A 25698-nucleotide genomic window follows, 5' to 3' on the forward strand; every position below is an offset into this window, starting at 1 on the left:
CACGATCACGTAAATGCAAAACACACCCTCGCGTTGGGGAGGTTTTGACGCATTTAATTCAGTGTGTAAATTGGAAACCGCGATCGAGCAAGCTGCGTTGGAGGAAGTTTTACTATATACTTCAACACTGCACGGTGTATCGTATTCTATGAACTCTCTAGTTTCGTGAGTACTTGTTTAGTTTAGCATATTTTACTCCACGTGAAGAGACATGCATTGTGTATGTAAAACTGGTGGATCATAGAAGTGAGAAAGGCGGGGTTATGTAGCCGAGTGCTCTGATAAAAGGTGGGGATTATCACTCGTTCCATGTGACTGCCTGGTTGGAAATCGCTCGTCCCTGCTTGCCAGCTCGTTCACCGGTGCCTCGTCATCCTTCTCACTGCACTGCACTTTGTCGCAGTTCTGGACCTCGATGCTGCACTGACCCTGTGCTGTGCTGGGACGAACCTGTTGTGGATCTGGAGGAAAGCAGTGTGGCAGTTAACATCTCAGTGCCCCGGGGGGAGCTGGTGTGAACCTCACGGCTGTTGATTAATAGTGCCCGATGACTGAGTGTCAACACTTTAAAAACAGAGTGCATGGGGGCACTGTTCACTGCAGTCACCGGAGAACCTCGACTACCCTCCGGGAGCCGTATGCCTCCAAGCTCATGCAACCTTCCAGAGGGACGCAGCAATTCCCCAGAACCCATCGCACTAGTTCAGGGAGGGGGGGGCATCTTGTTTATCCCCAATTGTGTCTCTCCCTTTCTATCGAGCAGATGTAGGCCCATAATTATCTTGAAAAGTTGATTGCACATCTGATCTGTTCTGTGGGTTTGAGTATTGCGTCGAGGTAAGGGGAATTTAAATCATTGTTGGGTACAAATCCTGTTTCTTGTTTGATTTATTTATAATACATGTGTACACCTGACTTTGTCTCCAACTCATCTTGCGTTCTCTAACAGTTTCATCTGGTAGCTCTAATATAATCTGTTTGAGATAGAGATTGGTCACTGTCTTGTACCACCAGAGTTTTAGGCATCACGTGGGATTTGGTTTCTCGGCCAAAGGTAAGATCTGTCCCATGATTGCCATCCGCACGCCACTCGCCCAGCGCAGATATTCCAATCCGCACGGCAACGTGGCTTTGGATGCGCGGATCCGGTGGGGGGTCTCTGAGGCGGGGGACTGATGTGGTTGCCAGCGACTCACTGGATTCAAACCGGGTAACCGGATTGGATGAGCGGACCATTCCAATATATTATCTGCCAGTTGCTCTGTCTGTCTGTCACTGTCTGAAAGTCAATCTGTCTGTCCAGGGTGGAGCGTCACTGGCCTGACTTCACCCACAATTCTCACCTTAAAATATCAAATTGCTGCCATTTTGTTCACCACTTACAAACTTTAGGCTGCAAGCTTCTGGTGCACATTTGAAGACTGAACAACATGTCTTCTATCATGAAATAAAGGTTACATTTTGATGAAATAGAGATACGTTTAAATGAGGTAAGGCATGTTTTGTTCGGGAGCGATTGAGGCAGCGGTCTACTATACACCGCCAATATAAAACTTCCCTCCAATGAAGAGGATTACTGAGTTTATGTACATTTAAAAACTGAACAATGTGTCATCTATTATGAAAGAAAGGTATGTCTTCATAATGGGGATGAAGGGAAATAGTCATGATTAATACAGTGCCTTCAGAAAGTATTGACACCCCTCAAGTTTTGTCACATTTTGTTGTTGCAGCCTGAATTTTAAATGGATTAAGTTGAGATTTTTTTTTTGTCACTGATTTATACATAAAATATCACATAATGGCAAAGTGAAAACATGGTTTTAGAAATATTTACAAATTAATTTAAAATGAGAAGCTGAAATGTCTTGCAACCCCCTGTGTCAATATTTTGTAGAAGTGCCTTTGGCAGCGATTCCAGCTTCGGGTCTTCTTGGGTATGTCTGTATCAGCTTTGCACATCTGGATTTGGGGATTTTCTCCCATTCTTATTTGCAGATTTGCTCAAGCTCTGTGAAGTTGGATGGAGAGTGATGGTGAACAGCAATTTTCAAATCTTTCCACAGATTCTCAATGGGATGCAAGTCTGGACTTAGGCTGGGCCACTCAAGAACTTTCATGTTCTTGTTCTGAAGTCATTCCAGTGTTGCGTTGGCTGTATGCTTGGGGTTATTGTCCTGTTGGAACGTAAATCTTTGCCGCAGTCTCAGGTCATTTGCACTCTGAAGCAGGTTCTCCTCAAGGATTTGCTTGTATTTGGCTCCATTCATTGTTCCCTCTTTCCTTACAAGTCTCCCAGTCCCTGCCGCTGAAAAGCATCCCCATAGCATGATGCTGCCACCACCATGCTTCATGGTAGGGATGGTGTTACATTGGTGATGAGCTGTGCTTGGTCTCTGCCAGACATAGCACTTTGTATTCAGGCTAAGGAGTTCAATTTTCATCTCATCAGACTACAGAATATTTTGCCTCATGCTCTCAGAGACTTTCACGTGCCTTTTTGTAAACTCCAGGCATGCTGTCATGTGCCTTTTTCTCAGGAATGGCTTCCGTCTGGCCACTCTCCCATAAAACCTAGATTGATGAAATGCTGCAGAGACTGTTGTCCTTCCAGCAGGTTCTCCTTTCTCAGCCAAGGAACTCTGAAGTTCTGTCAGAGTGGTCTTTGGGTTCTTGTTCAGCTCCCTAACCAAGGTCCTTCTTGCCCATTTGCTCAGTTTGGTTGGATGGCAAGCTCAAGGAAGAGTCTGGGTCATTCCATACTCTTTCCATTTCCTCATGATGAAGCTCACTGTGCTCTTGGGAACTTTCAACACTCTAGAAATTGTTTTATACCCTTCCCCAGATCTATACGTCCTCACAATTCCATCTCTGAGTTCTACGGACAGTTCCTTGGACTTCACGGTGGAGTTTCTGCTCTGACATGCACTGTTAACTGTGGTACCTTATATAGAAAAATGTTTTTCTTTCTAAGTCATGTCCAGTCAATTGAATTGGCCACAGGTGGGCTCTAATCAAGTTGTAGAGACATCTCAAGGATGATCAAAGGAAATTGGATGCACCTGAGCTCATTTTGGAGTGTCATAGCAAAGGGGTCGAATACTTATTGATGCAAGGTATTTCAGCTTTTCATTTTTAATTAATTTGTAAAAAATTCTCAAAACATCTTTTCGCTTTATCATGATGGGGTATTTTGTGCAGATTGGTGACAAAAAAATTAAAAATAATCCATTTTAAATTCAGGCTGTAACACAACAAAATGCAACAAAAGCCGAGGAGTGTGAATACTTTCTGAAGGCACTGTATTTGAAGTCTTTAATAATAATAAAAACTTTTGGTTTTCAAGACCAAATGGTGTGCAAATGCATGATTTATAAACATACTATTTCATATGGGCATGGAAATGTAATTCACATGTTATGTGACGTAAATAAACATATGTAGAAAGTTTGAAGCGACAAAAAGCATGTTGGTTGGAATCGAAAGCGGGTTTTATTTTATCTATTGTATTTACCTTTACCAAACATGGTAAGTCCTCTTCGTATTCAAGAGCATGTCAGTGATCCAAAATACACCAGAATACTGAGATAGTCATATATTGATGAGTAATGATAAGGAGGTTCTATGTAAGCCAACTTCAAACTCGGTGATTGTGGTGACACAATATTAAATATGTAATGATTGATTTACAAGAGTGCCCATTTGTTTTTATAAGTGGGAAGAGGGGACGACAGATGACTGGGGTTCGGGGGGGGGGGGGAATACAGGAAATATGGGATAGAGTCGGGGGGGGGACATTGAGAAGTTAGGTAAGGGGGTGAGGAGGGGGTTTGAAGGTCTTGGTTTGGTAGGGGGAGGCTGAGGACTTGGGGTTTGGGAAGGGGGAAGTTGAGGAGTTGAAATCACATGTTGTAGTTCTGTGAAGCCGGCACTCCCCCAAGGCAATGGAATCCAGCAAAAAGCGATCCCGAGACAGTTATCTCATTAGTACTTGTTTAGTGAGCCCTTCATTATGTATAGTGGGCAAATGGGACAAGATCTGTTGCCTCGGGCTTTTAGTTAGGTCTTCAATCCCTTATTCTTATCTTATTATTCTATTCACTTTATGTCACGCACAAACCCAGTCACATATGCACACACACCAGATCAGTGGCGTTACCCGCAGAGCAGGAGTGACAAATATCACCACAGCTCCATTTGCATAAGCGCGTGGTTTCCCGGTTCAAACGGCACACCATTAACCATCTGACGCCTCACCTCAGACCCTCATCACGCTCACCATGACACTACAACACTCACCATGATCGCTACAAACATCTTCGACAAATTCCCACAACAACGTATGCCTGACCAACTCACCACAACCGCTACCAACCACTTCAACCTCATCATCACAATTGCCTCAACCACTTACAATGCTCAAACAACCTTACCGCAGATGCCACAGCACTTCCCCACCTCTCTATAACTGCCACAACTGCCATCAACTCCCTGAACGCTCACAACAGTCATTGGGGATACCAGGGAATGGAGGACATAGCAGATGCTTACGAACCAGGGTACTTCGGTATATAGCTCAAAGCGTGAATGTGCACTGGGATTCATTCGGCAATGTCTGGATAGCTCTGGCGCTCTGCTTACTTACAGTGTTCAGTCGGAGTCCAGTGCACGTTCGTGACTGGAGAGCACTCCTGAAAACCCGTGCCTCATATAAATTATGGAGCTCCGTTGCGTGCTGGAGCCTGAGAGTGAATGAGGCCATTTTCGACTCTGGAGTCTAGTGGGGTGGGGCTACTTCTCGGGATGGTGCCTACGCACCAATGGGGACACGTGGAAATGCCTACAGGGTCTCTTGATCCGAATTCTGGCTGCTCCTTCGCCTGGGCTTTATAAAAGGAGACGCAGAGAGCGAATCAGAGTCTTTCGTATTTTTGGGGTATTTCGTCCTTTGTCCAGAGTCTTTTCTGAGCCGAGCGTCATCGTCTTGCCGAACGAGAGCCGAACTGAAAGGGCAGCGACACGACGGGTCAGGCAAACAGCTCTGAGTCATTGCCGGGCCATCACCGGGTCATCGGCACTCGGCTCCCACAGCGTTCCACAGTCATCATCATTAGTAACACATTTGCAGACTCTCTTACATGCCCCCATTAAGCTATCTCATGCACCTTTCTCTCCCATCTGTTGTCTCGTCCACTGGAGATGCATCACTGAAAGAGCATACCGATTCACACCTCTCACACTTCCTCTTGCATCACACTGTAGCGCATTTTGCACTTCCCACTCACTCCGTAGACACCCCAGTTTTCTTCCCTCCTCCCCTCTTCCAAGCGACTGAGAAGCACAAGTCTGTCAGGCATGCCAGGTATTGAAAGAGGTCGAAAACCCATCAACTGTCTCTCCTCTTTCTTACTCTCTAATTTCCTCGGGTGTGTGTCTGATGGTGCCTGTAATGGCCGCATAAGATAATAATGTGTAAGTTCCTTATATTGATTTCGCTCTGCACCCCAGTTATTCAAGTCGCGAAGGTGAGGGACGAAAACATACAGTCGGATCGACCCCAGTATACAGTAGTAATTGGCCCGATCCCATTTGTGAGATGGTAAACAGGAGCATTGCAGATTTGGAGGAGGCCCAGCAGGGGAGGCCTTACACAAACTAATTGACCAGCAGTTGGAGATATTCTCTTTGGCGCCAGAGGACATTGGACGAACTGGCCTGGTGAAATGTCAGATCTACACCGGTGAGGACTGGCCTATTCGTCAGCCTGTCCAACTGCTCCCCTGGAGCAAGACGGAGGAGTCTGATGAGCAGGTCGAAAAGATATTTGATGCAGGTGGCATTGAGTACTCAGGAAGTCCTTGGTTGTCATGGGTTGTGTTGGTCAAAAAGAAGGATGGGACCACGCGTTTCTGCATGGCCTATTGCCAGCTTAACAATGTGACACTCAAAGCCTGCCTGGAATTGCCAATATCCTCGATGCCGTTTCAGGTTCTAAATGGTTCTCAATGTTGGACCTCAAGAGTGGGTATTGGCAGGTGAAGATGGATAAGGCAGGGAAGGAAACAACAGCATTTTCTACATGGAAGGAAGTGTATTAGTTCACTGTGATGCCGTTTGGTTTGAGTAATGCCCGCGCCACCTTTGAACGATTGATGGAGCATATGCTAGGCAGCATGCCATGGCAAACATGCCTGGTGTACCAGGATTACATCCTGGTACATGCTTAAACATTTCCCCCAGGTCATCGGTAATTCGGACAAGGTGTTTAGGCACTTAAGACGGGCAGGGTTGAAGTTCAGTCCGGGGAAATGTACTTTGTTTGTGAAAGAGGTGGCCCATCTCGGTCACGTGATAGGTCGCGATGGGGTGAAAACTGACTCAGGTAAAATCACAGCAGTAGAGGAGTAGCTCGGAACATCAAAGAGGTGCAAGGGTTTTTGGGGCTCTGCTCATACTACTGGCGCTTTGTGGCAACATTTGCAGAGATAGTCAGGCCCCTTCATCGGCTTGTGAAGAAGGGGGTGAGGTTTAATTGGTTTAATTGGACCCTGGACATGGATGCAAACCAGGAAGGATTGGATGCAGTCTTGTCTCAGACATAAGGGGGCATGGAAAGAGTGATTGCGTATTAGAGTCGGGTCATGACTCATGAGCCAGCCTGAGCAATGTTATTGCGTCACTTGTAAAGAGTTATTGGCGATGCTGTCAGCTATGAGCCATTTCCACCCGCACTTGTAAGGGTGGAAATTTTCCGTTAAAAATGACCATTCCTCATTGCAATGGCTCTTGCAGTTCAAGGAACCTGAGGGTCAAATTGCAAGGTGGTTGGAAAAGTTGCAGCATTGCGATTTTTTTTTTTTGGAATGTGACCCATAGAGCCGGGAAGGCTTATGGAAATGCCAACACACTCTTGACATCCTTGTCTGGGAGAAAACTGTAAATTCTGTATGAGACATGAGGACAGGGAGCAATTGGAAGACTCTGCCCACAAGATCCCAGTCAGTGCAGTCCGGGTGTTTGGGCCAGTTTTGCCACTAACCACAGTTGAGGAATTTGGCACTTTTGCTTGGTGCACGGCCCAGCAGGAAGATCTTGTGCTAAGGCCAGTGTACGAGTGGGTCCTGGTAGGCAAGATACCCATTGGGGAGGAGTCACCCCTCTCAGAGTGCGAACAAAGGCATACTGGGCTCAATGGAAAACCTTAGCAATGAGAGACAACATCTTTATCTCAAATGGGTGGAAAATCCCTCTGAGAAAACTTCCTGGCTATTGATAGTTCCAGACCAGTTCAAGACTACAATTTTGGACCATGTAAACGGTGCCCCTCCCCCCTCCTCACGCCCCCCCCTCACGCCCCCCCCCCGGCAGTCATTTGGGCAGGACAAAAACCACATCTCAGCTTCACCGGCAGTTCCATTGGGTGAATATGGGGCATGACTACAGGACCAGTGTCAGTCATGCGAAACCTGTACTGCCAAAAAAGTACTGGCATAGAGGACGAGGGACCCATTCACTTACACCAAGTGGGGGCTCCCCTTGAGTGGGTAGCTTTGGACATTTTAGGACCACTGTCCTCCCCCCCCCCCTCCCCGCCCTCGCCAAGGTAATGGGTACATCCTCGTAATTATGGACTATTTCACCAAATGATTGGAGGCCCATGCGCTCCCCAACCAAGAAGCCGGGGTTGTGGCACAGGCCTTCATTGAAGGATTTATATGTCGGCATGGGATTCTGGAAGAGCTGCACAGAGAACAGGGATGAAATTTTGAAAGCCAATTGCTAAAAGAAGTGTGCAGTCTCTTGTCAATTCGAAAAAAAAGAAAAACGTCCTTCAGGCCACAATCTGATGGGATGGTGGAAAGGTTCAACAGAACTGAAATACAACAGCTAGCCCTATTTACCACCACCCAACAGGATGACTGAGCCAAACATCTCCCGTATTTGCTAATGGCCGATCGAACTAGTCAACATGGAGCCACCGCATGTAGCCCAGTACTGCTCATGTATGGGCGGGAGCTGCGGGCTCCCGTCGATTTCTTGTGCGGTCCAACGCCTGAACATCCTGATGGACCACCGAGGGAGGGTTCTGCACAGTGTGACTATTCCTCATTTTCATAAATGCCAAGGTGTGCCAATGAAAAAAGGCAAGAATTCACAAGGTTTCGGAAAAGCGATGATAATAGAAAACCTATACGCCAAGAAAACCTATAGAAAACCAAGACGCCAAGGTGAACAACGAATAGCCAAGATCTTGTGAAAAAGCCAAGGAGTGGTCACACTGGTTCTGCACATCAACTGGAGAAAGGTATGGAAAGGGTCCATGCCTTCGCACGCCGCCAACTCCATCTGGTGGGTGTAAGAATGAAGCGCAGGTACGTCCGCCAGAGCCAGGCAGGCAAGTCCCCCCTGGGGACGAAGATTTGGTTCTTCAATTCCCAGATGAGGAAGGGCAGATGCCTGAAGCTCACCTTGCCTTGGCAGGGCCCAGGGGTTGTCCTGTCGCAAATTAGTGATGTAATTCAAATCAAAATGGGTCCTCCCCCGGATCGTCCACACCGACTGCCTGAGACCCTACAACAGTGACGAAATGCCCTCATGGATTGCCCTGACCCTCGAGGCGGAAGCCAAACAGGGCACCTCCACAGATGCAGGGGGCTCACCCGAGGTAGAGTAGGGAGTACAAAACTCCAGTGGGGATACGGGTGAACACCCCCACATTTGGGCAAAGGAGCATGAGGTTAGATTAGGTTGGTGGGGAGGGGGGGTAGTGTTCGATAAATGAGCCTCATGGGGGCATTAGAAGAGGCCCTCCATGGGGGCCCAGGAATATTACTTGGAGGGAAGGGGAATCAGTTTAGAAAGTAGTTTGATTTAATGGAAACAAGGACAGACATTGAACATGTAATGGGGACATAGTTAATTTAGCTATGTAGAGTTAAAAGGAATGTGCATTAGTTTAAGCGATGACAGAGGGCACGAGCGAGCTCGGAGAAAGTTGTTAGCTCGAAGCACCAGAGTGAATGATAAATAAAACAATTAATTTAAAAAATGAATGAAAGCAGGTCAGCGGGCCTGGTATGTTTGGAGTGAATGTGGAGTACATGGTGCAAATTAATGAATGGGGGTGAGTGGATCCCACCCAAGGAAACCTGGGGTTAGAGTAAAATTAGTTAGCGGGTTCGTCAAATTTACAAATGGACGTCGTTTTGTGGTTGGTACTGAATGTAGAAATAGAATCAAGCAGGGTGCAGGAGATGATTGACCAGCTGGGAGTGTGGCTCGTGGGAGGTGAGTATGTTATGAAGAGCTAGGAGACCTCGTGAACTCGTTGTGAAGACCTCGAGCGCTGGGAGATTGTCAGCAAGCCCCATGGGGGCATTGGAAGAGAAGAGTAGGCTGTGGGTCCAGGGGACTATGCGTTAGTGTGTGTAGTAGACACAGGTAAGCAAGAGAGAGAGAGAGGGCCCGGTGCAGCAAGTGCCATGGTGGGCATTGGGCGGAGAGCCAGATAGGGCCTCCTCCATAGTTCAGTTGTGGAGCAAGTAGGCTCGGAGGTGGCCTCACCATCCCGGGGGTGTCATAAGATGACTTCAGCAGATGGGCAGTGGGCAGACCTGCCAGTGGAGCCACCATACCCAGCCATGAAATTGTGTGAGGGCAAGAAGGAAAATTTGTGGGCCATGCCCAAACTTATGACAAGCACCAACGCAGATGATGAGAATCATGGTTGGTAGAATCTATAGTTTAAATAGTTATGTATATTGAAAAGCCCAGGTTATAGTTTAAAAGTTGATAAAGGATACGATAGATTAGGATTAAGATATGTGTACCCCTTTGCACCATCCACCTCTTCACTGATCATAGGCCGCTTAGACTTGCTCTTTGGGAATGCCACTGACTTGTAGGAGTTACCCTGAGGCTGCATTGGGGCTCTGGACAGATTTACTTGTCTCTTCTTAAAGGGATCTTAGGGGGATAGGATTAGGAATTTGGACAGAGGAATGAACAATGACATTAGGGGGCTATGAAAAGAATTCTTTTTAATTTTTGTTAGAACTTAGTAAGGGGCTATGGACAAAGACAGGCATAGGCCATGTGATTAGGGGGGACATAGGTTGGGGCCAAGCCCGCCTTCAGACCAGCCGGCACCACCACTCTCCGTCAGGTAAGCCACCATCATGAAGCCGACCTGGGTTGTATCAGTTTGCCTTACCTGCTTTACCTTACCTTGATTTCCTTTACCTCACTTCATTGCCTTTGCCATGCCTTGTTTGCCTTGCCATGCTTGTTGCTCACCCTTGTCATGTGCCCAACAACCACTTGTTCTGTGGCCCCACAGCAGTTCCAAAATCCCAGAGAGGGTCAAAACTCCAAAATCCCAGAGAGGGTCGAAGATGGCGCCTCCCCACAAGGACTGCCATGCAGGCAGCCACGCCACCAAGGACTGCATACAAGCAGCCCGGAAGAGCGCAAGTATAAAGGCCAGTTCACATGGCCTGAGACAGCATATGGCCTGCCATGATAGGGTGAGCTGCCTCCAGTGCCCTGGTGAGAGAGAGCGATTGGTGGCAACCAGGAAGTTGCATTGTGCGGACATTCACTGTTGCCCCATGCTGATGTTCCCCCCCCCCCATTTTTTGTGTACACCGTTGAGGCTCGTATGAGAGCCAACACACAAAACGTACAACAAGGGGAGCAAGAGACAAGTGGGGCAGGAGAGGGAAGGAAAAAACAGTGGGGACAGAGACATGAGATCTGTGGAAGGGAGAGGGCCGAGCCCGCCTTCAGACGGGTACACGAGCCCACCTGTGTACAGGGTGGGGTACACAGGTGAAACAGGATGGACACCACAGGGACTTTCAGGTCCTTACACAACAGGGACTTGCAGGAAGGAAAGTAGGGAATTTAAAGGAGGTTTAGCGGGGGTAGAAAAGATCGTGGCTTTGGATGGGGAAAGATAAGAGATGGTGGTGAACAGCTGTTTTGAAGACCTGGAGGGAAGAATGGGATTGAAAAGAGTGTGGGACTTTATTCCAAAGGCGGGAAAAAAGAGGAATGAAACTGTGAAGGTGAGCAGTGATTCGTGATTTTGGTAGGTTTACCAGAAGGGGGTTGCTGGTAGACTTTGAGCACCCTGGGGAAATATGGGGGGGACATATCTCAGACAAAGAGGGGAGGGGGGCCGGAAAGGAGACGGAAGAAGACAGAAAGACCCACCGACCTGCCTGCGGTGAGAGTAAGAGACCCGAAGACTCAGCCTCATCGTGGGAGATACCAATGATCCTAAATGCCTTGGTTTCCACAGCGTGAAGTCGAGAAAGGTGAGAGGCAGGAGCACCAGCCCAGAGAGGAGAGCAGTACTCCATCAGGCTGTGGACGAAAGCTTTGTATGTGGTCAGGAGCTTAGGTATGCGAAGGAAGGACTTTGCACGACAGAGGATGCCCAGTCAGGAACTGACTTTGGAGGCCCTTGAGTTGCATGTTCTTGGGCATGGTCGTGTAAATATTAGAATTGTATATATTTAATGATGTCAACCCACCAGTATGTGTTTACCCTATTTTCCAGTGGATAACCCGCACTTTGTTATTGGCAAAAAAGGTAAAAGTTGGGGGTGTGGTTAATAAACGGGTGTAAAAAAAAAAAATCGTTTTTCAAAACAATACTGAATTTCAATATATTCCAAATTAACACTTTTTCTTAGCAGTTGCAACTGCTGTTAAGCTCAATTCCACCATTTAAATTTTGAAAATCGGTTCAAGTTAAGTGTTTGTACAGCGTTTTATTGTGTGTGGAAATTAAATAAAGTCCCACTCGGAAACATCCGGAAACACCTGGAAACACCCGGACTTTATAGTGCGGCAGATATGTGAAACGATTGTGGGTTTGGTGGTAAAAGCACCAAAATTGGCACAAATCATACTAAGAACATATAAATTGATTTTAGCTATCGTGCCAAGCCAGATTTTTCGGTGTTCTAGAAATATGGGCAAAAATCCCAGATGGCCGCCACCACTGGTTGTGAAATTTTAAAATCGCATTATCTTTGCCAATAATTGACATAGAAAGTTGTGTAATGTGTCCACATCTATGTTTTCAGACCCATATAAACTGATTAAACACTCAGATTGTACATGAAGTGTTCCATTCTTCGTATAAATGGAATATGACTGCCAAAATGTGTTGATTTTGTGTAATTAATTCTGAAATAATCAAATTAGAATGTTATTTGGATAATATTGTTACGTTTGAGGGGGGGGGTATGCATTCAAAGGGTAATTAGGATGTTTAATTAGATATGCCATGCTGTTCGAGTTTACCAGGATCTTGATGTAATAAGTAGCAATTCAGTGGTGATAAGTTGTCTAGTAAATGTCCATTTCTTCAAGGGGGAAATGATAATTGTCACGTAATTAGATAGGGACACGGGATAGGGTAAGTGTGTCTGCGTAAACCCCTTTTAGTATTCTCTGGAGGCTTGCCGTAACGTCACAGGACAGTGCTGCGGATGGCTCCGCCCCGTGATCACGATTGGCGGAAGGCGACGGCGCTGGGCCAATAAAACGGCTCGATTGGAAGTGACGAGGACGGGAGGATAAAAAGGTTCTGTTCGGGGTTCGAAAAGGAAGAGGAAGAAGATCGGGACAGAAAGACTGTTTTGGTGGAGGCTGTTGTGCGGAGAGCGTGTTTTTTTGTTGGGCGTTTTCGGCCCTGGTTTCTTCGTGTCTTGTAGCCTTGCTGAGCCTCGTGCCTCACCTTGGTTGGCTCTGGGGTTCTGCTGGCTCGGAGTACGGGGTCGAACGGCGGGCGGACCTGCCTCCCTCTCCTGCTCGCAATTTGGCGCCAGATCTGGTTCCCTGGCGGCTGTGAGCGGACTTGGGCCAAGACCAGGAGGTCGACAGCACCACGGTTTCTCCTGCCCCCCTGACGAGAGCAAGGCCAGCTCGTCCGACGCCAATCCAGGGACTGTTGCGTCCACACCACGGTCCAGCCTGACCACCAGAAATAGCTACGTTGTGTGTGTGTGTGTGTGTGTGTGTGTGTGTGTGTGTGTGTGTGTGTGTGTGTGTGTGTGTGTGTGTGTGTGTGTGTGTGTGTGTGTGTGTGTGTGTGTGTACCTGGCGCCTTAGAGGGTTTGAGATTTGTATATTCATTGGAATTGTCTGTGTTTTCCCCACGCCCGATCCCACACCATCCCGTCGAATCGCCCCGGATCCCTTTTCTTGCCGAGTCTTGTTATTTCTGGTTAGAGGAATAAACGTTATCAACTCAGTGAAAAGCGACTCGTGCCACCTTCCTCGTCCCGTTTGCGGTAGAGCGATTAGAACCGCCATCTTTGGGTTATAAATAAATAAACCGCCTCCATCGTTTCGGCTCATTCTACGTTGGCGGGACTGTTCAAGTCCCGTGAACGTCACAATATATTTTTATATTCATAGCCATGAGCAAGCACTCCATTAAGAGCACAATATTATGAATTTAAACATTATACATGTACATTCAACTGCATTTCAGGTGAATAACCAGGTTTGAACATGTCGGCCAAGAAGAAATGTAAGCTTATCCATGGAGCCAGCATCAGTGTTCCCAAACCTATTGACTGGGCAATGTGTAGTCTTTGCCAAAGTGCTACATCTGAAGTGCTCCATTGCCCAGCAAAATCAAGGAAAGCTAGTGGTGTTGGTGCAGGTTACAAAACCCTGGGCGACAATTTGACAATTTTCAGCGAAATGAAACAACAACCTATTCCAGTTGACATATCACAACTCGATGATGGTACTGGTATTGGAAATACATTGGAAGCACACGAGGCCCAGTGGCACAATTCATGCAGATTGAAGTGATCATCTAGTCGTATAGCCAGATTGGAATCAACAATGTGCACGTCTGAAAACCTGAGCAAAGGCCAGCAAAGCAAGTCCCACTATACCCGCCAAGGTTCCTCGCACATTGACGGTGATCTCGATCAAACCAGAAAAAACACATGCTTTTTCTGTGACCAACCAGAGACCAAAGAGCAACCACTACATGATGCAATGATGCCAAAGGTCACAGCACGAGTGAAGCGTTGTGCAATCAAATTGCAAGATGAGAAGTTGATAGGAAAGCTTAGCAGCGGCGATCTTGTAGCTCTAGATGCACGGTATCATGCCAAATGCCTTGTCAAGTTGTACAATGCTAGCACTAGGAGTGGAGAAGATACTAACATAGGCATATCTGACAGAGTGTCCCATGGCTTAGCACTGGCTGAACTTATAGGTTTCATTGAAGATACACGAAACAACGACGATAACGTTGCCCCGGTGTTTCGTCTTGCAGATCTCATCCAGCTCTACAGTGAACGGCTTCTCGATTTTGGCGTTGGAACAGTCTGGTCGGATTCACTCAACAGACTTGAAGATACGGCTACTTGCCAATATACCCGGTCTTCGTGCATTCAAGCAAGGTCGCAATGTGATGCTGAGCTTTGAAGATGATGTTGGACTAGCATTGAAAGAGGCAACCTTGGATGACTACGACGATGAAGCGATATGCCTAGCGAAGGCTGCACAGATAGTCAGAAGAGATATGCAACAGAAAACCTTGACATTCACTGGATCGTTTGGAAACAACTGCCAGGAAGAAGCCATACCACAATCGTCACTTGCACTAGTTAGCATGATAATGGATGGAACAAATATAAAAAACAAGGACCCAGACACATTTTGTCAATCTTCTCTCACTGTGGCACAATTGCTTCAATTCAACAGCTCGACAAGGAGACTGGCTTCGTCAACTGGAATACGTCATAACACAGACAAAGAAATACCTCTTCCTGTCTATCTTGGGCTCTTGATTCACGGACAAACCCGCAAGCGTGAGTTGGTAGAAACATTATTCCATCTTGGCGTCTCCATTTCCTATGACAGAGTTCTGGACATATCTACAAATATGGCGACTGCGGCAGCTACTCAGTATGAGAAGGATGGAGTTGTATGTCCGCTAATTCTGAGAAGACATCTGTTTACAACGGCAGCAATTGACAACATAGACCACAACCCGACATCAACAACTGCACATACATCATTCCATGGCACAGGCATCTCTTTGTTCCAAAATAGAGCTACTGAATCAGATGGTACAGAACGATAGAGAACTCCAACAGAGAACTCTGGTAGAATTGCACATTCCAGTTCACACTACAGCCTACCAGAATCATATACAAATGTAAAGCCAGTTTCACTAAGAACGAAGGAACCAGTGATACCCCCAACTGAAGATCATCCTGCAAAAAATGACGTCCTTCTGAAAACTGCATTAGGAGATGAACACGTTTGGCTGGAAAAAACAAGGGAGCAGCGAAGTGATAACACCCAAAGCATGGACGACCCAATTTCGTGATCTGCATATCACGGCAATCGTCACACTGAACACATAAAGCCAAGCATCAATTCCCTCCTACCTCTATTTCCAGATGATTCGAAATCCATTGGAATGATTCAACATTCAATGGACGTTGTCAAGCAGGCGGTGGAATTCCTGAACCCAGGACAGGTTCCAGGAGTGACGCTAGATCAACCACTGTTCGCCATCGCTAAAACCATTCAATGGAATTGGCCGGAGTTGTATGGAGAAGACAAGTTTGTCGTTATGCTTGGAGGGCTCCATATCGAGATGGCATATATATCGACAATCGGGGATTTCCTGGATGGGAGTGGATGGACCAGCGCCTTAGCAGATGCAGATGTCACTACGCCAGGAAAAGCAGAATCTCTTCTCAAATCATCCCATGTAAAACGAGCCAGGCATGTACACATCGTCACATGCAGTACTCTATGGATACTTCTCCATCAGGCATATGACGAATACTGCCAAGCAGAAAGTGAACTATCATCCTATGAAGACTGGTGCACGAGACAGAAGGAAAAGTGCCCCCAGTTCAAGTACTGGCATACTGTTATGGAAATGCAGCTCCTTCTCTTGATCTTTGTGAGATCGCTTCGTGAAGGAAGCTTTCAAATGCACTTCGCTTCATTGTCGGCAATTGCTCCATGGTTCTTTGCGCTCGACCACACTCACTATTGCAGGTGGCTTCCAGTCCATATACGCGATATGTCAACGCTAGAAGCACGACTTCCCGACGTAGCAGAACAGTTCTCACAAAGAAAGTTGGTGGTGTGCAAGTCGAGCAGGCCGTTCTCCGCAATATCAATCGACCATGCTCACGAACAACATAATGCTATCGTCAAAGGCATCGGTGGAGCTACTGATCTGATGTTAAATCCGAAAGCCATGCTGAGATGGACGGTAGCGGGACCAGAAATAGCAAGGGCTCTAACCGAGTTTGGCACAAACTGCCTGCCTTCGTGGAAACGAGAAGTGCAGCAAAAACATCACAAGCACACGCTATCCTCACAAACATCATATGCACGAGACGTGAATGCACGAGTCACGACCTTTGAAACTATGGGAAATCCATTCACAGAAGAAACAACAGAAGTGCTTGTCCTCGATACCAGGGATGTTGCTGACCCTAAAGTATCTGAAAGCATTACTAAAATTGAGGATCTTGGCAAACAGCAATACCACAAATTCAGAGAAGAGCGACTAATTCAGGCAACCAAAACCATAACGGAACCCATCACAAAGAAGAAACTCCCGCTTTTCGGAAACCCACCGGTGAGGAATTCTTCGAGGTCATCACCACTAGTATCATCTCTCAAGAACGACTGTGCTCTATTCTCTCGACTATTTATTGCATGTCAGACCAGAGATGGTGACTTGGACAATTTCTTCAGACACGAAAATCATGCTTACCCACCGTCATAATCACAGTTTGGAGACCTTCGGCTCGGTACAAAATCTGATCTTGTTCGTTGTCTGGAGGAGATGAGCGACTCCCTTAGAGACATTCCTTCCGTTGATGTCCTGGTTCTCGATGGCTCGCAATTGTCTGCATGCTGAAGCCTGTTGGACCGATGACGTTCCTTGAGTATGCAGAATCTGTATTTTTAAATAACATAAGGTCGCATCTCACGTATGTAACACGCCTCGACGTTGTCTGGGATGTATACATTGATGACAGTCTCAAGTCATCAACACGAGAAAGACGCGGCAAGGGGGTTCGAAGACGTGTGGCACCCACAAGCAAAGTTCCAGGAAACTGGCAAGAATTTCTCTGTGTATCCGAGAACAAATCTGAGCTCTTTGAATTCCTGGTTATTCAGGTAATGTACAGCTACATGAAAATTATAAACATAACACTATATATATATATATATATATATATATATATATATATATATATATATATATATATATATATATATATATATATATATATATATATATATATATATATTGGATATTGAGTGATGAATAACACATGCCTAACATATATTGTTACGGTAATGATGCATGTCTATGGTTTTTACGTTTTAGGTCGCAGAGAATTTTACGACAGAGAAAGAAGTGATTCTGACCTGCAAACAGAATGTTCTCTCGTGTAACATCAATCGGGATGTTTCATCACTGTCGCCTTGTCCACAGGAAGAAGCCGACACCAGAATGTTTCTCCATGTAGCAGATGCACTCGAGAAAGGCTACCGGAAAGTGATGATTCGAACTGTTGATACTGATGTGCTGATTCTGGCAGTGTCTGCTGCTTCATTTGCGACAGACGCTGAAATATGGTTGGCATTCGGCGTTGGAAAGAATCTGCGATATATTCCTGCTCACCAAATTGCAAAGGAAATGGGAGAGGAGCGATCTAGAGCCCTGCCAATGTTTCACGCCTTTACGGGGTGTGACACGACATCTTTGTTTTCTGGTAGAGGGAAAAAGACGGCGTTCCAGTTGTGGAAAGCACTTCCAGAAATTACACCGGTATTCGCTCACTATATGGCCTCTCCGAATGAGTTTGACGAAACGAAGATGGCACCATTTGAGAAGTTTGTGATCCTGTTGTATGATAAAACGTCCTCAGAAGTCAGTGTAGATTTAGCCAGAAAGTACATGTTCACCGCAAAAGGCAGACCAATAGATACGATTCCACCAACTGAAGCTGCCCTGTTCGAACACACTAAACGTGCAGTACACCAGGCTGGATTTGTATGGGGACAGATGCACGTGCGGTCACCAGATGTTCCATCGCCAAATTCCTGGGGGTGGAGAAGAAGTCCGACGCTCAAATGGGAGCCTAGTTGGACAGTACTACCAGAAGCTGCGGCCCCGTGCTCAGAACTACTGAAGTGTGGGTGCCAAAAAACATGCGTCGGACACTGTAAATGCGTAAAAGCAGCATTGAAGTGTACATCACTGTGCCGGTGCAGCGGAAACTGTGAACAAAATGGAAATGAACGAGATGGTTGAGGACCTCAAGCCAGAGCTACGATTGTCACCGTGTGAGATAAATGAAACACATACATTTTAGTGGATTGTTTTAAAGTCGGATTCGACATTTTATTTCTACTATTTTATTGACATTTTATTTAATATTGTCTCACGTAATACTGGTATTATCTTGTGCAATCATGCGTTTATTTCCAATTGAACACTATTATTGCGCTTTATTTTCAGTCAGGATTGTGTGTTTTGAAAGTGATACATGTACACACAAATACGATGTTGTGTTGTTAAATGTTATTTGTTATTCATCACAACATGTGATTATATTTGTTTATGTGTAATTATGTTTGGTGTTCAAGCAATCAAAAGTATTACTGTGTATGGTTTCTGGTCAAAAGTTCTTAATGAAAGTATTGTGTTCATGGCATTGAAACTATTGTTTTATAGCTTGAATTATTGAAAGTTTGATGTTTATTATAAATGTTTAAATGATCATGATGATGTTTGACTTGATTTTATTATGCTCTTACTGAACTCTTTACGCCTGGGAGCCTGGGGTGTATCAACAAACGACATTCTGATTCGATTTATAGTTCAGAATCGATTAGTCGCATAAAATCAGCACATTTTGGCAGTCATACACCACTTATACGAGCACGGAAGCATGTTATGTTCAATCTGAGTGTCTAATCAGTTTCTATGGGTATGAAAACATAGGCATAGACACCTTATACAACTTTCTATGTCAATTATTGGAAAAGATATGGCGATTTTAAAATTTCACAACCAGCGGTGGTGGCCATCTTGGATTTTTGCCCATATTTCTCGTACAACGAAAAATCTGGCTTGGCACTATAGCCAAAATCAATGTATATGTTCTTATGATGAACTGTGCCAATTTTGGTGCTTTTACCACCAAACCCACAATCGTTCTGATATACACATATCCGCCGCACTATTAGGTGCATCGCATATATAGAGCCCCACGGCTCTGAAAACGCCATTAAACACAATAGAAAATGAAGAACACCTGGTCTCACATCAAAAGAAGAATTATTCAAAATAGCTCGAGTCTAATAAGGGAACACCCACCTTAAATAAGCTTGCGCGCAATGTGAGGATCAACACGACTGATCACGAGAAGGACCGACTCACCATCATGCTCGCCGGCACCACAGACGGTGGCAAGCTTCCCACGTATGTCGTGGTGAAGAGGAAGGCAATGCCCAAAGACAAGTTTGCAGCCGGCGTCATTGTTCGTGCACAGTAAAAGAGGTGGATAGATGAGAGACTGGTCCAGGACTGGGTGCGCACGGTCTGGAGTGGGAGGCCGGATGGCGGTCTTTCCCGATGACGGAGCATGCTAGTCCTGCATGCGTTCAGTTGTCACAAGACCGACGACACCAAAGTGCTGCTCCGTTGGACCAGCACCGATCAATTCATCATCCCAAGCGGGTTGAAATCACTCCTGCAACACCTCGATGTGTCATCAACAAGCCGTTCAAGGACGGGCTACATCGCTGCTGGTCTGACTGGATTATGGGTGGGGAGAAGACCTACACCAAGAGCTGCAGGATGAGAAAGGTCAACCTTCCGATGATCTGCTGCTGGATCGTCAAGGTGTGGGAGGAGATAGTGTCGAACTTCATCAAGTGAGCATTTCTGAAATGCTGCATCTCCAATAACATGGACAGCACAGAGGATGACATAATTTGGGAGGAGGAGGCTGCAAATGATGGTGACAGTGACGGGCACTTGCTTTACCCTGACGCTTGATTGGTGCCCAGCAAACGTTCATGGCTGGAGAGCATTCCCAAAAACCCACACCCCAAAGCAATCCCAGAGCTCTGTTGCATGGCCAAACCTGGGAGCAAATGAAGCCATGAAGCCAAAGGAGTCTGGCGGGGCAGGGCGACCTCTCAGGATGGCATCTGTGCACCAATGGGAACGCTCAGATACTCTTACAGGGAATTTTGATCCACTTTTTGGCTCTTCCTTCGCCTGGGTTCTATAAGATAGTGGCAGAGAGCCGAGAGCAAAAAACTTACTCTCCGAGCCGAGCACCAGTCACCGAGCAAGAACGACGCTGATCAAGCCAAGAGAGCAGTGCGAGTCATCGAGACCGAGCCAAGTGAACAGTTCCTGACTCATTACCGAGGAGTTGCTGGGTCATCACTGGGTCATCGTTGCTCGGCTTCGACTGCGTTCCACAGCCAATATTCATTACCATTAACATTTAGAGATTTTCTCACACACCACGTTAAGCTATCCTCTCACATGTTCTGTCTCTCCCATCTACTGTCTCATCTGCTGTAGACGCAACTCACTAAAAGAGCAATTACAGATACGCACTCCTTCACTCTTCCTCTTTTTTCCTCAATCACATCTGCATCACATTTGCACCTCACTTGCACCTCCCATTCACACACCATAGACATCCCCACTTTTCTTCCCTCCTCCCTGCTCTTAAGCGACTGGGAAGCAGAGGTCCGTCGGCCATGCCAGGTACTGGAAAAGGTCAAAAGCCCCTCAAAATGCCTCTTCTCTTTCTTGCTGTCTAATTTCCTTGGGTGTTTGTCTGATGGCACCTGTAATTTTCGCATAAGATAACAATGTCTAAGTTCTTTATATCGGTTTAGCTCTGCCCTGTGTCTTCTCTGTTGTACATACTTGCACTTCTTTTGTCGCACCCAACGAATCCTTGCTTTCCCTGCTGTACATATTGCTGAATAAAAAACCCTTTTGATTATTGCTACACATACTTTTCCTTGCCCTTATCAATAAATTTTATTCCTTCATTCTCTCAATTCTTCTGAACGCCATCCATCCTCCAATGTATTTAAATGAATATTTGACCTACAAATTTTTTTAATCCCATTTTTCAATGCATGTTCGTCTTCCATTCGTTATTTTTTTTCCAACTTCAGTGCAAATTCATCCCACCTCCTTAAATCTACCTCCTTCGAACCCTGTTATACCTCCCCCCTCTTTACTCCACCCATCTTGCTCCCCATCCTACCTCCTCTCTTCGCTCCTCTCCATTGCCCTCTGCTTTAATAACAGTTCCCCCTCTGGTATCGGTTTTTCAAACATCCATGGGCTCTGTTCCAACCTAACAAGTATATATATATATATATATATATATATATATATATATATATATATATATATATATATATATATATATATATATATATATATATATATATATATATATCTCTCTCTCTCTCTCTCTCTCTCTCTCTCTCTCTCTCTCTCTCTCTCTCTCTCTCTCTCTCTCTCTCTCTCTCTCTCTCTCTCTCTCTCTCTCTCTCTCTCTCTCTCTCTCTCACTCTTATCACACCTCCACTTCTTCCTACCCCCCTAATCTTATTCCTCCACCCAACCCGCTCCCAGCTTTACCATACCTCTACCCAGTCTCATCCTTCCCCTCTCCCCACCCCTCCCATTCCCCTCCTCCCCCATGACCGAGCCTGCTCTCATCGTCTCTGCCCCCTCTCAAAGATTCCCTCTCATCCCTCCATCTCAATTCAGCTCCATCTTCAAATCTCTCCCCTCACCCTTCCCTTCCTTATCTCCCCCATCACTCCCCCTTGTTAAAGCTGCTTCCTCTTCCCACCACCTCAAATCTCATCACACCTCCCCCTCTTTCCACCTCCTCAATTTTTGTTCCCCCCCCCTGCCCACTCCCTTCTTCACAACACCACTACCCAGTCTCATCCTTCCCCTCTCCTCACCTCTCTCTTCTCCATATTCCCCATGGCTGTGCCTGCTCTCATCGTCTCCCCTCTCCCTCAAAGCTGCCTCTCACCCCTTCCTCTCAAATTAGCCACCTCTTCCCTCTTCAAAGTAAACTGCTCTTGCTTCCCCCTAACCCTTCTCAAAAGCTCTCCTTTCTCCCCCCCCGCCTCTCCCCTTCAAACCCCCCCTCCCTCTCCCTCCTTAAGGCTTCCCTCTCATATCCACAAGGCTGCCTCTGTCCCGCACCCTCTCTCTTCCAACTCATTCCTCCACCTCCTCCAATCTCTTACTTTCCTTTGCCCCCTCCCTTATTACTCCCCACTGCGACTCATCCCTTCACCACCTCGCCCTTTGTCCTCCTCCACATCCGACACTCTCCCCGAGCTCTTCTGCAATCTCCGACACACTGTCAACAATTCTCAATACCTCCACCTCTCATCCCTCATACCTCCCTCCCCTCCCCTTCATCCAAAGCCTCCCCCTCCCTCTTTCTTAACAGTGTGGACCTCAAACATCTGAGGCCTTCGCTCTAACCTGACTGATCTCTCAATACAGGTTGCCACTGACAAATCAGACATAATCTGCTCAACAGAAACTTTCCTCCTTCAAGACATGTCTGACTCCTTCGTTTCTCTCCCTGGTTACTCCCTCCTCCAGTATGATAGACCTGAGCCTCATCCTTGTGGCAGAGTTGCTTTCTGTATCAAAAACTCTATTCCTCACTCTCCACGCAATGCCAAATTATCAATCAACAACAGCCCGTTCCCTTCACAAAGCTGGCCTCAATGGATTGGTAGCAAGAAAGAAGCCATTACTGAAAAAGACACATCTAAAAGCTTGTACGAAGTTTGCGAAAAAGAATATTAATGATGCTGCAGGCAAGTGAATAAAGTTTTGTGGTCATTTGAGACAAAAAATTTGGTCTAAATTCAAAGCGTTACGTTTGGCACAAGCCTAACATTACACATCACCCTGTTAACACCATCCCTGCTTTCAAGAATGGTAGTGGCAGCATCATTTTATGGGGCTGCTTTTGATCAGCAGGGACTGGTAAGCTTGTCAGGATTGAAGGGACAATGAACGGTGCAAAGTACAGGAGAATCATTGATGAAAACCTACTTGAGTCAGCCATGAATCTGACACTGGGTAGGAGATTCACATTTCAGCAAGACAATGATCCGAAGCACAAAGCAAAAGCCACACTGGAGTGGCTGAATAAGAAGAAAATTTATGTTCTTGAGTGGCCCAATCAAAGTCCTGACTTGAACCCGATTGAACATTGATGGCGAGAATTTTAAGATTGCAGCCCATCGACGATCCCCATCAAACTTGGCAGAACTAGAGCATTTTCATGTGAAGAATGGGTAAAGATTTCACCAACTCACTGTGCAAAGCTGGTGGAGACCTCCCCAAAAAGACTCGCAGCATTCATTGCTGCAAAACGTGCTTCCACCAAGTACTGACATAAGGGACTGAATACTTTTACAACCAGTGAATTTTCATTTGTACACGTTTTTTTGCAGGTATTCCTGACATGTTCATTGGTAACTATGGTTCATTTGTAACATTTAAACACAAGCAATCCACCCCCCCCCCAACCCCAATAGTAATTGGGGGCCCCCATGACTAGGGGAGCCCAGGCCACTTGCCCCCTATACCCCCACCTTAAGAGACTTGGGAGGGAGGAGGAATGCAGACCTGGAGTTGGGAGGGAGGAATGCAGAATTTGAGTTGGGAGAGCGGGGAGAGATGTGGTCTTGTAGTTGGTGGGGTGGAGGGGATTCCGACTTTGAAGTCGAGTTGGGAGAGTTTGAGGGGAAGGATGCTGAGTTGGGAGGGGGAAGGGATGCGGATTTGTCGTTGGTCAGGTGGAGGTATGCAAACTTGGAGTTGGGTGGTGGGGGGGGGGGGGTTGGATTCCTGACTGACCAAATAGAATGACCAAATAATTAATTACCAAGCTGACCAAGGAATTACCTACGAGTCCTTCTCGCACTTCTTCCTTTATCCCATTCACCCACTCCCCCCCTTCCCTTCTTCGCAACTCTGGGACTCTCATTGGTCAGGTCAGGTCAGGTATGGGAGCATGCACCGGAGCAGCGTGTCGCTGTGTCCACTTTCCGCCAGTACTCATGGGGCCCCTGTCTGGACATCCCCCAGGCAGATGCCTGGTCCTTCCCCATCTCTTTGAGATGCCATGCCTGGCCCATCCTTATCTCCTCATTGGTGCAGAGGCCACAACGGCAGATTGACCCTCACTGCTGGTGTTTGAACAGGACCCATACCTCTGCTGGGCAACAGATCCCGAATGGTGGGACGGGGCCTTCGCTGTGGATTTTCCGGGAAAGGGGAGGGGTGATAATTAACACGTACCTATCAATTTGTGATTGATGGCTTCTTGTCGTGGGGAATGGAGGTTATCTCCTTTGAGTGGGCGAGGGAGCGCGTTGTGTGCGATTCTCCGCTAGAGCGTAAGGGAATGATGTGGAAATGGCGTGAAATGGTTCGAGTCCAGGAGGTAGAAAGGAAAGAACATGGACTAAAGCTAACTAACATTTGCAATACATATCTATCCACATGAATACAATATACACTTCTTCTTCTTCTTCTTTCGGCTGCTCCCGTTAGGGGTCGCCACAGCGGATCATCCGTATGATCCGCATAGTGATTTAGCACACGTTTTACGCCGGATGCCCTTCCTGACGCAACCCTGGTCGCCTCTTACGACACAGGGATATGGTACACCTATTTTAACCGGGGTATACACCAGCCCAGTACACTGGTACTCACTTCGCCAACCTCGGAAGGATGACAGGCTGAGTCAACCCCCTGGTGTATTAATTCAGTGGCCCAACGGGGCTTGAACTCAGGACCTTTTGTATCCCAAGCCGCTGCTCTAACCACTGCACCAACACCAGGCTCATAAATACAATATATACATAATAGCCAAACAAAATACTAAGACATAACTAGCTTTAATCTATGTGGATGTGCATTGTTCTCCCTGAGGCTCACAACCATGACAATATTATCTTACCCTTCTTCCCACCCATGGTACACTGAAACCTGTGGTGAGGCAGTTGCTCTGAAACAACTTGCCTTCTCTTCGTGGAAACCTAATCCGAACAAAGGCAATCTCAGTGCATTCCAAAATGTCCGTCTCCCAGGGCAGCGAGAAGGAGAGCATTATGCTCAACTGCCTGGAAAAAATACTTGTATTGATGGCGACTGGGTCTCTGGCACCCTTGTGGCCCTCAGCTGTGGGAAGAATAACTGTAGGAGGAATAAGAATAATTGCTCACCAGGTGCAAGGAAGGGGGTGGAGCTCAGTAGGTCCCATGACTCTCCTTTTGGGCTTTGCGTTATTGGGTGTGGTGTGTAATTTACTAACTCCTGTTAAGTTAAAACTAACGTATTTGAATGTCAAGGGAGACCATTCCACCATCCGCAAGATACCTGGCTTTGAGGAGTTGTGCCATTCTTATTGGGATATCTGCATTTTGCAGGAATGCCATATTCTACACAGGGAGCATCGAAACAGTGGCCTGCAAAAGCATTCACCCCCTACAAATAATGCGACATTTAGATGAATTACGAATTATGCAAAAACTATTTTTGCAAATGAACTTTTT

General features: G+C 46.4%; 2 protein-coding genes and 1 pseudogene across 2 annotated transcripts in view; 2 read left to right on the forward strand and 1 right to left on the reverse strand.

The window, feature by feature from the left end:
• LOC147018802 (uncharacterized) overlaps positions 1–25698 on the reverse strand; it is a 120208-nt gene that overhangs the window by 85962 nt on the left and 8548 nt on the right. The window lies entirely within an intron of this gene.
• On the forward strand, positions 13278–15417 carry LOC147018806 (uncharacterized; annotated as a pseudogene).
• LOC147018807 (uncharacterized) lies at positions 16874–18982 on the forward strand. Its single transcript, XM_085900045.1, has 2 exons — positions 16874–17205; positions 17420–18982. The coding sequence occupies exons 1-2, from the start codon at positions 16936–16938 to the stop codon at positions 18347–18349; spliced, it is 1200 nt and encodes a 399-aa protein (XP_085756171.1). The 5' UTR covers positions 16874–16935; the 3' UTR covers positions 18350–18982.

This window comes from Eptatretus burgeri, chromosome 10 (assembly GCF_056783735.1).
Source record: "Eptatretus burgeri isolate ZD-2024b chromosome 10, Ebu_testis_v1, whole genome shotgun sequence".
NCBI lineage: Eukaryota > Metazoa > Chordata > Myxini > Myxiniformes > Myxinidae > Eptatretus > Eptatretus burgeri.